Below are 15,940 nucleotides of genomic sequence, written 5' to 3'. Positions count from 1 at the left end.
GAGAATTGTCGTTTTACAGAATCGTCTCGTCCTTGACGTCATACTGGCCGATAGGGGCGGGGCCTGTAGACTCATCGGATCCAGTTGTTGCATTTTCATTCCAAATAGCGCGCCGTCTGTTTATTCAGCTATAACCAGACTTCATAAAATTGCCCATCTGTTACATCAAGATCCAGGCACCTGGACATGGTCCGGTTGGTTCTGGAATATAATTTCCGCATGGGGATGGAAAGTCCTGTCCTTTCTAGGTATTGCAGTAGCGATCATATTTAGCTGCTGTCTCTGTATACAATGTGGCCCTGCGATTTGCGGCATTTGTGCTACCTCTTGTATTCCTAGTCCCAAGCCTCGTTCTAAATCTCGTTCCAAGAAAATTCGAGACGAGCAAATGGTACTGTATGAAATGATAGATGGTATCATGAATATTGATGTTTCCTGATGGAAACGTAGTGACAAGGAGGGAATGTGGAAAAGTAAATTTTGCCATGTTCTGTGTCCCTACGCCTCATCCATCATATGTTATGTGTGCATGACCAATATGCATATGTTATTCCCCACGTCCGATTAATGACGCAATTATAGTTGTGTCCACCTCTAGTATGCCAGTTTCCAGTCCTCGTGAATACTACGAATATTAGGCCTATGTAAAGCTACGTTGCCACGTTTCCCAGTGTGCACGTTATTTCATTATAAAGTCCCCGTTTCCAGGCCTCAACAGGGCCCGGACACTAGATTCAGCTCCTGTCTCCTGAAGCCTCGCTGAGGAGCGATACAGCCCCCACCTGTATCCTCGACCTTTCACTTGCTTCCTGCCTCACAGTGCCCGGTGCAGCCTGGCTCTGCCTCTGAGTCTGCCAAGAGTATGTTATGATTCCAGCTATCAGTTTAGTCCTCCTTCTCTGCATTCCTAAGCTACTGAACTGCATCAATAGTTTCCGTCATTGTCTAGCCTTCTCGTCTCCACGTTAGAGAAATACTGCATTTAATGGTCATTTAATATTCTTCATCACGCACTACATGTAGAATAATGCATGGTCCAGTCTTAGAATCAAGTTAGCCTTTCCCCTCTTGACTTCTAGTTTATATCAACATGTTCCCTAAACATCAGATACTAGATAGGGTTTAGGTACATGTCGCTCCAACCCTCCAGACTTTAGTCTCTGCTCCTAGCACAGAGTTCATAGCCCCCAGCTTCTCCTAGTAACACATCATTGCCAGTTTACGCGCACCACCAGGTTAGAGGTCCCGGCTCCTTAGGTAGCCCCCTCCAATGTTTCCGCCCCATTCATGACATATTCTGTTACGTCTGCACCACATGTCTATGTATACGCCCAGTTACACCTACTTTTACTCTTATCTTTCGCGACTGCTACGCGTCACGCCTTCTGCTCCACCCACTGCTACGCCTACTGCAATGTAATGCTATGTGTTTGCGCTATGTATATATGCTCGTGTTTTGTTATGAAAAGTTAGCGCGCTCATCCCAGACCCAGCCCCGGCAGCTGCCGGGCCACTCTAGCCCTGCCATTCTGTTCCTATGCAGGTTGTCCTGTTCCTGTCCTTATGCTGTAATAAACCTGCAGAAACTCCTACTACCTCGAATCTTGACTCTTATTTATTGAGCTATCTGTTATGATATATGCCTAGTCAAAAATAGGGTATTATTTATTTATTTACCACACTATTCGAACCCCTTAGAAACGCGGTGTCTGGTTGCGGGATTATTAATCCAAACAACGTTTTCGAGAGTGTGTGTGGCTAAACGGAACAAGTGCTCGGGTCATTCACTTGGGAGTGTACTTTCTTTACACCCTCAGGGGTCTGCGGCTTGCATTTTAGCATCCCTCGTGGTCGGTGTCACATGCATTCCCTCGGTTTATACAGCTGCAGAGAGCTCCTCCGATGGCTCAGTTTGCATTATAAACAGAAGAACTCTGTGGAGGGGGAGGGGGCTTGGTGGGGGGTGCTGCAAGTAAATAAAGCGACGGAAAGTGAAGTTTACAGCAAAAATGCAGCGTTGGTCTTTCTTTCTATGCGTCATTTTAGAGGACCAACACTTTTCATTGAGGGAGGGGTAAGTCCTATATATTAATTAAGTGGGTCTAAGAATGCAAAGAATTGGGTAGGACAAGCATTTAATGGATGGGTAGACAAGCATTTAGTGGAAGATGTTTCTTGGGCGCATAGTTTCTCCAAATTATAATTCTACCCTGGTTCGGTTTTTCATGGTTAGTCGAAAGAAAAAAAACACTATTTCGGTTGAGATTCACTGGGCAGATTCCAGCGTGAAGTGTCGACTACAAGAACAAAACAACTGCCCACAACACAGCTCACAATCACCACCGACTGAAAGGGTTACTTCGGAGCAGCGGTGCTCCGGTTGCAGGCTGACCTCTGTTGCTTGGCCACGGGCAATGCTAAGTGACTGGTTCAACTACAAAGCCGTCTCCACAAAAGCCCGCCAGGCCCCGGAGAGCGATCGCTCTCAAATCACAAGATGTCAAAACAAAGACCCCGAAACAATCCGTCAGGATTCCTGGGGGCAGAGGGTAGCGGGGGATGGGGCAGAGGGTAGCGGGGGATGGGGCAGTCAAAATCGTGAAAGCAGTGAGGCCTGGAAGCCAGAAGTTGGAAAGAAAAGCACGTTTTTCAACAGTGGGCGGCTCGAGGAACTGTCACATGGCTGCGACCGTCTGCAGAACCTTATGTGGCTGCGGGCGGTTAATGAAACCCGCACAACGAGCCTGGCACGCGGCCAGGTGCCCCCTCCAGACACGTGTGACACGGACGCCTCGGAAATACCTCCACAGCTTCTGGTTTTAGAGCCGCTCCAGAGGACAGCGTCATGGAACAAACCACTGGCGGGTGAAAGGCACACTTCGCACCAAGGAGAAAACAAACATCAAACAACGCACGTAGGCAATTTAGGTAGGCATTTCAGGTTCCTACACAATTGCACCTTGGGATTTCTTTCGAAAACAATGGAAACTTCGAGAGTAAGGTAATGTCGCATTATATTTTATCAGGCACAGTCGTAATTTCTATTGGTGCAGTGACACCGGGTCCCAAAGGCTCGAGGCACCTACTGAACCCTTATTATGGTTGTATGTTTGTAATTTAAGCAGCAACCGGAGGGGGGGGGGGTATCTCCTGCCTACACTAGGCCCTATGACACACTGGGAAATACTACTAGCAGTAGCCTTAATGATACAGGCACACCTGAATGTTCTGGTGTAGAAGTGTGAGGCTGTAGTACGACCTATGTGGGCAGAATAGGGTGTGTGAGGTTCTAACACATGGTCTGGTCGCGTTGGGATGAACGTAGCTCAACTGGCATGCATGTTCATGTTTTAGGGGCATGCGAGACAGACAGCTCTCTATTTTACCTGCAAGATGTTGAGTACTTGTCTGCAAAATGTATTATGCTGTTTTGCATTGTGGTGTACTGTTTTTGTGGCTGACGGGTATTTCCCTGGAGGTGCTAGGGTATGACTTGGAGCAAGAAAATTCAAAGAGTGCAGTTTTTACGGCCTGTTGAAATGTCAAAGAAGCAAGTCCCTTTCCATTTTTCCTCAGGCCTTGGCTATAACACTAGTGGTTCTAAAAATACATCTGGATTAGAAACTTGTGGTAGGTGCTGGGGAAGCGTAGTGAGCCTTACACCAGTTCAATAGGACTGGGAGCACACAGGCCATCTTCTAACAGTTCATAAAGCCTGGATGGGCCGGGGGGGCCTAGTGTGTAGGTTCTTTGAGGCTGCCCCATGTTCACGGCTTCTATGTGGCTTCATGCTGGTCACAAAGAAGACCATTGCTCCATCGACTACCTGCTCAGTTTAGGTCAGGCTGACCCGGATGATGATTGGCTGTAAATGCAGGTTAGTCTGTCCGTAGCTGCCTGGGCCACTGCTTGATAATTTCTCTGATCCCTTTGCCCAGGCTCCCAGAGGTGAGGAGCCAGTTGGGGAGTCACAGACTTCAGCAGGCATACAGTTCATCTGTTTTCTCAGCCATCGAGGGCCTCAGACACTTTGCGACTGCATAACTCAAAAGACAATCCAGCAGTCACATCTCATTCAGCGGCCGGATCCAGTATGCATGTCCCTGTAACAACCCTGTACGAATAACTACCATGCCCCAAAGTGCAGGCTCTTGGAGATCCATGGCATGTAGAATGACCCAACTTACAATGCATGCGTGTCCCCATGCTCCCTGACGGAATGTGTCAAGCATGGGCAGGCAGTGTCCAGCACTTTAGAAATAGGGTGGTTTAGGCAAGGAGACTCCATAGCTTTCAAAGATGTCCACAAACAGTTACAGGCAGTAAGAGAACTTATAGTGGGTCTAACAGTAGTGCAGCCATGTTACCAGCGGCCTTAAAGAGGTTGACAGATCAAGGATAATGGAACCAACATGAATAAGAGAAGAAAGAATCAGAACCCATCCTCAGCCCGTCATAATATATATTTAAACAACATATCACTCCTCTGTGTTGACCAGTCAGATTATGAATTTGTATCATCCAATGGAGGAGCTGCTATGCCAGTGAGTCTGTTTGCTCATGGCCCAGTATTGCGGAGACCCTTCAGCATTAAAACCGCAACCAACCACGTCCTCCCATCACCTCCCCCCCCCCCCTCGAAAGACAAACCCTACACAGTTCCTTGGATTAGGGGTAGTAAACCCAGGCTGTATTTTATTACAAACATTAAGAACAAAGCACACAACATTTTTGTTTGCATAAGCAGTAACCCTTGCTATTTACAGCTTTATTTTTAACAGGTGATGAACTTCTAACCATAACAGAGACAGTATACATCATCTTCCTGCCACTCTCAAGACATGTTCCTGGGTATCCCAAATTGCATTGAATGAGATCATGATTGGCTCCAGTGTTATCTCCCCGGTCCAGGCACTGGCTTTCCCCCAATGACCTGTGGTGGGTCCTTCCTTATGGGAGGACCCCACACTCCCACATACATCTCCTCTTCGGGGTGTGCCTGTGCAAAGGGCCATTCCACCCGCTAGGATACCTACCTCAGGCACCCTCTACACCTGTCACTTCTCCCCTTCTTCATTAATGGGCGAGGCTTCGCAGTCAGATCGGACGCATGCAACGGAAGCCAAACCTATGACTTCCGGGGTCTCAGCTCCGCCTGTAGCCAATTGCCATGCTTGATCCTGCTGGGCAGCCGTGCAATGCGCTGCTGACCCCTTCCCTTTCGGAGACGCCACCTCAACGAAACCGCCATGTGTGCGGCTCCCCCAAGGTGGGGGAGTCCTGGACAGTTTCACTGTGACTCCAATCCTAAACTGCCTGTACTTGATGTGATCACAGACCTAATTTCTGTTGAAACCTCGATTACACATAGCAAATGTGGGTTGTCTCATGCTCTCCTGGTCCACCATATGCGGGTCAATCTGCCAGGCCAAACTAAAAGGAGATGAGCACAACAAATCCAATAAACAAGAATGGAGGCATCACTAACAAAATAATACACTGGCATTGCGTTGGTAGTATATAGTTCCCAATCATCACTGGTTAAGGAATTTCAAAAGCTTTCTTTTGTTCTCCTCGGAAATGTGGACTATTTTGAATCACAGGTTAAGATGGAGATGAAAGCCATGTTTATGTCTGAAGTGTCACTTGTTGGGTTGACCCAATGTCTCTGGCAATATGTGTCTTGGTAACAGCCCAAAGACATGTTCACATAAGATACGGAAAGATTGTCCAGAAGAGCTACTTAACAATGCAGGAGTATCAGTTTGGTAACTGTTGCAAGTTTTGGTACACACATCCTTCGGGAATCATAAATATGCCCACAGATTCAGAGGAAAACCTATGTATTCAGCTTAGAGACAGTTTTTTGTATGAGAGAAAGCAAAGTTTTCCAATAGCCCATTTACTGTCAATGTAGCATATTTTAACTAATTTTGTGGCGACACGTAATTATTTTGAATCTTATTGAGGAGGATGTTTCTGGCCTATGCCAAAGCAGAAGATGACACGGATCCGTTCCAGCCACGCCAACCATGGGGATGGTGCAATCTCTGTCAGACATCTGTAGAGCGGCTACCTCGCCTACTCCTTCAATACTGGCTAGACATAGGGAACAGGGGCCCTTAAGACTTCAGGTCCAGTTTCTTTCTGCAGTACTGGATCCTTAATTTGACTTTTCTTTCCTACTTGGTGTGTCACTAAAACAGTTGCAATTTGAATCTACCCATGGCGAATAATATTTTTTGTAGCTGGTATATAAGACTGAGAGAGACCAAAGCATGCACCATGGGCATAGCTTAATGGAAACAAATCAAGGGACAAAGATGTTCTAAGGAGCTAATGACTCATTCTCTGTGGTAATCTTAATTTCTCCAAATGTTACTTTCTCTTGCCAATCCGAACACCCTCCTTACAATCCATAGGCTGGTTCCATTTTTGCTCCTGCTGGGCTGGGTTATACACACAGGAGGATTTGTGGGTATGGTGGTACTCTTTTACCTGTGGTAGAAGGGCAGTAGAATGTTTGGAAGAACTGTACGATATAAACATCAGTTTCCGTCTTGCGTGGATTAACTTCAAGCAATGAAGGACTAACAAGTAATGTGCTGCCTCTTAGAAACAAATACTCTTTTGGTTTTGCATGGAGAAAGGATAGCACCTGTACCTAAACGACCAGACCACCTCTGATACTCACTGAACTTGAACAGTTGGTTTTGTGAGAAGTAGAGAGAATGTGCTTTACAGTCACACCAAGAACATTTATGCACCGACCATGTCAAACACCCAATAAACATGGCTACAGGACATCCATAGAATTTCTGAATATTACCAAAATGCCTCAAAGCCTAGCAACGTTCATTAGTAAAAGCCTAGAGATAGAAATTCCACTACTTAGATTGTGCCTTGGATGACCTGGTTACGAGTGGCGATGCAGTCCCAAAGGCCATACTTTCAATACTCAAACACAATAAATAATGTGTCTTCCATCCAAATTAAACATTGATTACTCTTTATCAAGGCCTCATAAAGAATTAAGGAAGGGGCTGCTAGCATACAATGTTACTGTGTCCCAATTAAAATGAATACCTCACCCCATGGCACGACAGTGTTCCCAGGCCTGATCCTTTCACTTACAAATCATTGCTACCAGGAGTATTTTCGTAATTAGGTTAATGGAAGCAAGTCAAGACTACAATGCCCAATATGCATTTAGCGGACACATAAAAGCCCATTGTTTGAAACTTTGTAATTATACAGTGTCAGGTGGTCACCCGAGTCCAAAAACTGCCTTCAATGAGTGGCGCAAGCAACAGAGATATCATTTTCTGGCACCAGCATCGATACAAACCCCCACCAATATTCATCCAGAACTCACTTTGTTTTTTTTATATTTTCTCGCTTAATCCCCTAGCGACCTAGTTACTCGCCCTTCTACTGTCTTTCCATTTCTTCTGATAGACTAGAAAAAAAAAGAAAAAAGAAAAAACACTCCTCCAGAAATACTGTTTTCCCAGCACATAAATTCATAGGAACTTTTTCAATAATGGGTCCCCTCCAATCTGGCTCATGTAAATTAAAAAACACAAACAACAAGAAAATACAGCTTATAGGTGCTTGAGACATAAGCGCAGGCAGACACAAATGCACTCAAATGCAAGTGTTACATGACGGATTGGCCATGTCTGACTACTTCACAGAAACCGCCTCCAATGGCCATGGCAACCCAAAAGCACATGACTCCATCATAAAGTGCTTTCACAGTTCAACCATGAGATGGTCCTTTCAGAACCAAGGATGGTCATGTGCAGACTATATCCAAGGTCTACCCCCTAAATAAATTCCAAAATGCCCAATGTCATCACACAAGCATTCAGGAAACATGGGATTGTCGCCCATCAATAAGATCCAGTTCTATCTGAAGGTCAACAAGATAAAACAATGATTTAATAGGAGCCACAGACCATAATTACCAGTGAATCACGCTCTTTTTTTCTGTTGGATTTTTTTTATGCCAATTTGCATAGGAGGCTAAAATGTTATAGAAAGTTCCATGCTGAGCCAACTGGAAAATCACATCACTAACAGACTGCTTCCTAAAATTCTCTGCTCTGTCAATGACCCAATATGAAATACTTTCACGGAGGATCAGAAGCTCTTCTTCTGGATATGCACGTATCAGCCCATAGCAGGATGATCACAGGCCTTGAAATCTTCTGCCACATACGAGCGCGCCATCCTTACTTGATACCTTTTCTACGCTCTAGTCCATGAAGCTGGTGATGGCTCAGAAAGTACTGACGGAAACTCACCTGCTGCAGAGTAACTCTCAATGGCAAACCAAGAGTTGGATCTTTGGAGCAGCCATCGATCAAGACATCAGCGCTTGGTCATAACATATCTTGAAGATGCGGACCACGTGAGACGCATGCAATAAAGCAGAGCATCGATCTTCTAATTTTATATTTGCATGTATTTTAGTGAAGCGATGTATGTCATGGTACTACAGAGTCAGTGCAACAGGGAATACAATGGAAACAGAAAGCGTGTGCCCTATGACAGTGTCCCAACCAGGGCTCGAGTCGGTGTACCACGGGGGTGGATGGCGTCCCCCCACTTATTTTATCGGGAGCTCCATAACTATTAACTGCAACATGAGTGCAAGCCACATTTCATGACGTCACTTCCTGTTGTGACGTCGGCGTCCCCCCCCTCTCTTTTTTTAGGACTTGTGCCCTGGTCCCAACTGTTACTGCACATCGACTGATCCAGCATGGACGCCACTAGATATGGGCGGTCAATACACGTGATGATTCTTCCAAGCAAGCAGCTTTGGCCACATAAAATGGAAATAACTGTGACCGAAACTGTTAAGGCGGTAGAACTCAAGAGATCCATTCAAGTGCTGGTAGAGGGAAGATGTGTACACGAAAACTGCAATCGAGGGATTTCTCCAGGGCAATTGTTGTAAAGTAACAAGGAGAACGAAGGATTAGCAACACAGTAACAGAACCCAGAGGGTCCATGTATTACTGAGACTAAAAGTTGACTGACCCCAACCCCCTCCCCCCCCCACCCAACGTGTTTTTTTGTGGGGCTTGCAATTGGTAGCAGGTTGCCTCACACTACATATGCCCATGTGCAACCTGATACCAATTGATTAGGATTACTTCCTAGGTTAAAAAAAATAACGCATTTGTGAAGAAGCAATGAAATCAAGCGTCGTGTTTACCGCCACCTGCAAAAGTCACTTAGTTGTTTAACTCGTTTGTCTGGAAAGACGCAACCGTTTCCCAGGAGGAAAATGCATGAAAACAGTTATATGTGTTTGAACACATGAGAGGAAGAGGTCAGCGTGACTCTTAAAGATTTCCTTACAAAGGCTGGAGGTGATGTCATGCAGTCTCCTTCCAGTACAATATTATACGTGGCATCGGTGCCTGTGGAACAAGTGCCTCCTCCGCCAAGATACAGACCGCTATTAACGCAATCATCATTACTCCCAAATTATGCTGGTATTTCTGCGGCCACTATAAACGCAAAACCGGAAATTAGGAGCGAGGTTGTGGCGTAAGGGCCAGAGCTGCTGACTTTGGACCTGGGGAACCAGGTTCGAGCCTCCGTATCGACTCAATAGCCTGTGATTCTGGACACATCAAATAATCTACCTGTGCCTGCAAAAAATGAACGTGCCTTCTAGTACTGTATCTGGTACTCATTTAAAGCGCACCAATATCTTCGGGTTGAGTTCACGCTATATAAAACTGCAAAAAAAATCTATGCGGATTCCTAGAACATGCGCGTCTATTCTTAAGGGAGTCCTCTTATCCACCACCTGAAACCCTGCATATTGTAATCTGTAAAATCCTGTTTTTGTAATAAAACATTCCCTGTTGTTCAACTTTAGTTATAAGAATATAGCGCGTCTTTTCACCTGGCTTCTGCCCACTGTACTGGGGTCAGTCACTAATCGTTTATGTCAGCGTGTTGCAGGAAGAAAGGCAACACACTCCACGTACAGGACACGATGCACGTTTACAGAGACTTCAGTAGCTTTCTGACACCTGTTTATTCCAGGCCCCTTACTGCTCCTGGGGCTATTTTGCAACCCATGGCTTTTAGGGAAATGTTTTTTTTTACCCCTACAAAACTCATTCCCCTCTCAGGAGATGGCAGCGTGCAGCCACATACTACACGCAGAACCCAGGGAAGAACTTAGAAACCAAAACAAGCCTTGGCAAAAACATTCAAACCGGCCCCACGCTGCAGGAGACCGCGACCAGACTGGGAGTGCTGAGTTTTCACTGCTGCTCTGAAAGCAGTCACTAGCTTGAAGTCCACCGGAAACTGCCGAGTGGTCAGTCCGGCCCTGCAGCTCCTTCCATCCTGGCAGAACTGTGCACGTGGGAGAAGCAAGACGTCCACGTGCACTGCAGCACGGTTCCTCATTTTCAATACTGTGACCTCTCTTCAGGACCTCTTGAGACACTCGGATCGACCTTTCCAGTCAAAGGTGCATGGATGCTCTCTGCCGCGAGACTCTGTTCCGCCTGTCCAGATGCACCGCCCTCAGTAGGGGCAGCCCAAATAGAAAGGGGGGGGGGGGGTACTCGCATCTGGGGAAGAATGGAAGGGCCCAGTCTGGGGCATCAGTGCCACTTAACCCTTTCCCCCAGTGCTTTTTCTCACACCGTCATCTCACACAGTTCACTCTGGCCTGTTACACTCCTCTCCACTCAGTGTTGCTCTCATAGCCAACTTGTACTATCGCCTCAATAGCCCTAAGCACTCCCCTGCTCACTGTCCTGTGCCATCACCCACCCTGTGCCACCTCCTATCCTATGCCCCCTCTCACCCTGTGCCACCTCCCACCTCGTGCCACCTTCCACCCTGTGCCACCTCCTATCCTATGCCACCTCTCACCCTGTGCCACCTCCTATCCTATGAAACCTCCCACCCTGTGCCACCTCGTGCCACCTTCCACCCTGTGCCACCTCAATCTGAGCTCTTTATGAACCTCAGAGTCTGCAGCAGCACAATCCTATGCCCAGGCAACTCTACTTTCAAAAGAAAACCTTTCCCTTCGTGAACTTAAAATCGTGCTTTCCTTCGCCAACGTCATTCTTATACGCAGTGTGATCAGGCCTCTTGCTTTTCATTAGGGTGCAGGGGGAGGTGTGGGGTGCAGGGGAAGGTGGCGCGCAGCTGGTCCCGAGTTAAGTCCGAGAGGCCTGGCTTGTCCACAGCTCACCCTCAGCCCTCACCTGTGCGCCTCTGCATGTTGGTCCGCAGCAGGTCCCCGCTGGAGAGATGCTTGAGCCCGAAGTGCTTGAGGATCCTGTCGGACACGGTGCCTTTCCCGGAACCCGGGGGCCCCATGATCACAGCCCGGAACAGCATGCGAGTGGCCATGACTTCAAGAGGTGGCCAGGAAGTGGCCGAGGGACAGAAGGCCGCTCGGACAAGAGGACAACACCCAGGACTCCGCTATCTGCTCGCTGGCCCAGCGCCCAGAGTGCAGGACTTAGTAAAGAGGCGCGCGCCACTGCCCTGACTGCCCGACCCTCCCGCCTGACTGCCTGCCCTGCTCTCTTTTTCTCCCCTCCCCGCTCACCGCCCTCTCCTGCGTTATCCCCGCCCTGTCCTCCTTATACCCTCCCCGTCCCTCCTCACGCCGCTCTGACGCTGCGGGAGGCGGTGTTGTCCTGGCAAAGTTCCAGGAAATGAATAGACGCGATGCATATTAATGCATACCTTTAGATCCAGCCGTACCCCGACGGGAAATAATAATATTAAAAAAAAACATTACCCTTGTAACCCCCGGTGGCACCATCGCCTACGCCAGCTGGTTCCCGGTTGATGTCTTCCTGCCTATCTGTTGTCTGCAGCAGGACTCGTTATTTATCACAGCACGACCACCACCCCGGGGTCACGTAGCCACCCCTGCCCCCTCTCCCAATGGGAATGTTAGACAAGCATTTGCAATACAATTGGTCTCGCATTCGTAGGAGTTATTATTTTTTATTTTTTAATTTAATGCGATGTTATATAGCGCGAACTTTACCCGAAGGTGTCAGAGCGCTTTACATAAGAACCAGTGGCAAAACATAAGGACTAAGGATTACATGTGTTACATAAAAGATACAAACAGAAAAAATTGCAAATGTGCAAGATATAAAGTCACACAAAGAAGAGACTGGTGATTAGAGTAATCTTTATATACATAGGGAAGGGCTACGGATGGATATACTCTAGGAGTCACATAGGCATGGTAGAGAGTACAAAGGTCTCCTGCATATACTAGTGATTAGAGTCATCTCTATATACATAGAGAAGGGATACGGATGGATATACTCTAAGAGTCACACAGGAATGGTAGAGAGTACAAAGGTCTAATGCATATACTAGTGATTAGAGTTATCTTTATATACATAGGGAAGGGATACGGATGGATATACTCTAAGAGTCACATAGGAATGGTAGAGAGTACAAAGGTCTCCTGCATATACTAGTGATTAGAGTTATCTCTATATACATAGGGAAGGGAGACAAATGGATATACTCTAAGAGTCACATAGGAAAGGTAGAGAGTACAAAGGTCTCCTCCATATACTAGGGATTAGAGTTATCTCTATATACATAGGGAAGGGATACGAATGGATATACTCTAAGAGTCACATAGGAATGGTAGAGAGTACAAAGGTCTCCTGCATATACTAGTGATTAGAGTTATCTCTATATACATAGGGAAGGGATACGAATGAATATACTCTAAGAGTCAATTAGGAAAGGTAGAGAGCACAACGGTCTACTGAATATACTAGTGATTAGAGTTATCTCTATATACATAGGGAAGGGATACGAATGGATATACTCTAAGAGTCACATAGGAATGGTAGAGAGTACAAAGGTCTCCTGCATATACTAGTGATTAGAGTTATCTCTATATACATAGGGAAGGGATACGAATGGATATACTCTAAGAGTCACATAGGAAAGGTAGAGAGTACAAAGGTCTCCTGCATACTCGAGTGATTAGAGTTATCTCTATATACATAGGGAAGGGATACGAATGGATATACTCTAAGAGTCACATAGGAATGGTAGAGAGTACAAAGGTCTACTGCATATACTGATGTCTTTTACCCATGTGTTTGGTTTGGAGAATGTCTGTGGTTTGCAGCTGAATTATGTGGGTTGAATTGGAATTGTGTGGGGTGTAGTGTATTTGTGTAGTGGAATTATGTGGCTAAAGATAGACAGACCCAAAAAAAATGGGGTTGCTACCAGTGAACAGGCTTACAATGGTCAGTAACTAAAAGGGCAAACACGACAGATTTCACTTAGCGGACCTGAGAAGAATTTCTGGTGAACCTTTATCAAACACAAGTTTAGCTATCTTGAGATGCTTGTTACTTTTTATGGAACCTTTTTAAAGCTTCTCAAAGCACAATTTATCATGGTCATATTTTGTTGTTTGGAAACGTGAACGAGTTAAACTGCCAAAATGAAAAGGCCACTAAAATGTCTATGCACTTTTTATAGAGTCTGCAATGCTTTAAAAATTGCCAAGTTGAATCATGTTACTGACTGCTCACAGGTTAGACTATAACTGTGGATATGGAGCATTTTACTGTCCTAGTGAATCATGTACTTGGGTCATAAACACATAACTGTGTGTTATAAGTGAAACTGATCAACTTTGTGAACAGAGCCCAAACAACATAGGGAGCTTTTTGGACGTGGAAGGGTCTGTAGTAGTCATCATATGTGTCTATAGTTTGCAGCTCTGTAATACACTGTTAAACAAAGCACATTTGAATCGGTGTAGAGAGTTTTGACTGGCATATCTATACATCTTTATGTAAGAATTGGGCCGTAGATTCCCACAGCCAAGCACTAAAATCAGTACAATGAGGGAAACATCCATCCAACCCATACACAACCAGGCAGATTTAATTTCAATGTATCATTTATGAAGTTCAAAAATACTAAAGCAATGCAGATGTGAGCTACACGGGTTGTGAAGCAGTTTATACTGCAAAGGGCAAATTTATAAAGTGAAAGTGATAAGCTCTCAGTTCCATGCATTTATCTGCCTGGCCAACCCAGAGGTTACCGGACGGAAGCTGCTGCTTCAGACTTAGGCCTGCTGATTATAGGCGTCCATGATCAAGGTGCTGTTCTGTTCAATTGTATTGTGAAAACCCAAAAACGGTCTCAGGATGCTTGTTTCTGGACCAGGGAGAACCTGGCCAGGCAGTTCGGGCTGGACTGTTCCCATGGGGAGCAGGGTCAAGACGGATTTGCATATTGCTGGGTCTAAACTGGAATAGTATGGCATGCATGCCAAAAAATTAGATTCAACCCAGATCTGTGACTGGGGGTGAAAGTTTGATTGGCTCAGCATTCTGTCCATCGTCTGTTCTTACTGCACTTGTCGCCCTAAGTGGGAAGGGTATGCCCAGGCGTGGGTCCTGTGCTCGCTACACCACCAGATTCAAGCTAGCCTGGCTGATGAGGGGTGAACCCCCGAAACCGGTCGCAGGATGCTTCTTTCTGGTCCAAGAAGGACATGGCCTGGCAATTCGGGCTGGACTGTTCCCATGGCGAGCAGGTTCAAGACTGATTTGCATATGGGTGGATCTAAACTGGAATGGCATGGGGACAAAAAAATGATGGATTTAATCCAGATCTTCGACTAGCGGTGAATGTTTGTTGGCTCAGTATCCTGTCCATCATCTGTTCTTTTTGCAATTATATTGGCACCCAAGCAGCCTTTCCATTTTCTGATTAACCAGATCCTACATTTATATTTCTTTCAGGTAGCAGAAGGGTTGTTTCTTTTTCATTTATCTCTCTGTCACTTTGTTTGGTTCCACAGCAGAGGAGACCTCCTCCCTTTCTTTTTCAGCTGAGGCATCTTAACAGTTCAAGGACAGCTGATTTTTAACAATAAGTAGGGGAACTATTTTTGTGAAAAATTTAAAAAGTATGGGCACATTGGTCCTCACAGATCCCTCCCACTTCGACCTCTTCTTGTAGCCTAATGGGCACCTTTAATGGCAAATTCTGAACAAATTGCTGGTTATTGTTGTCGGAAATAATAGCTACGCTTGTAATAGTAAATCAGACCTTTTGAAACATTGAAAGTAAAGAAGTGTGAACAATAAGTTTTGACATGCATGGCTTTGTCAAAATAATGCTTATAAACAACATTTGTTCATACCTGTATTTGCAGGTATTAATGCCTTAAACCTAGACCTCTTCTCCAGCATTGTCACAAGAATCAAAGCTTGGTCCTGATTCCAAATCCAATTCCATACAGTTTGTTGAAAACACCTTAAACTGCTTAATGCCTGGAACCAAAAAGAAGAGTCAGAGTTTTAACAATGAGCCACAACATGTGTTTAGCAGCATGCTGTCACTTCCACAGAACTACAATAGATCTAATAGACATAAAAGGCCATGCCAGGGTTCTAAACCCCACAACCTGCTTGCTTGTACTTCCTCCTTCCTGATTGCTACCATCCAACAACCAGACTTTAGCATCACCCATATATTAATAACGCATACTTAACTCATCTCCAGTATTAATTCTTTTACCGTCAGACTCGCACCAAAATCATACCTTTCACCCAACATTACTTATGATAATGTGGAATAAAGTTCCCTATCAATGTTCAACCCATTCCCTACTGTCTGTTGTTCATTTATCCACCATGTCTCCTTTTGTCCTAAACTGTGTTCACAGTCTTACCCTCTTTGGTTCAATTTAATATGATCTATACCAAGAAAACTGATTTGTCTTCTGGCATCAAGTTTGGGTATTACCTTAAGATGTAGGTATTTGCTACCACAATTTCTAATACTTGCTACTAAATTATTTAGTACCATTAAATCCAGTGAAACCTTTAGGTTTATCCTTCACACATTTACAGTA

The 15,940-nt window shown here is 45.4% G+C and overlaps 1 protein-coding gene across 1 annotated transcript in view; it reads right to left on the bottom strand.

Annotated features, from left to right (window-relative positions):
- AK3 (adenylate kinase 3) overlaps positions 1–11,609 on the bottom strand; it is an 84,572-nt gene extending 72,963 nt beyond the window's left edge. The window contains exon 1 of the mRNA XM_078675712.1: positions 11,262–11,609. Coding sequence (XP_078531838.1) covers positions 11,262–11,409 — 148 coding nt within the window. The 5' untranslated portion in view covers positions 11,410–11,609. The remainder of the gene's footprint in view (positions 1–11,261) is intronic.
- Positions 11,610–15,940: the final 4,331 nt, after the last annotated feature.

The sequence above is a fragment of the Lissotriton helveticus genome, chromosome 2_1, assembly GCF_964261635.1.
Source record: "Lissotriton helveticus chromosome 2_1, aLisHel1.1, whole genome shotgun sequence".
NCBI classification, from domain to species: Eukaryota; Metazoa; Chordata; class Amphibia; order Caudata; family Salamandridae; genus Lissotriton; species Lissotriton helveticus.
This window is presented reverse-complemented; position numbering and strand designations above follow the sequence as displayed.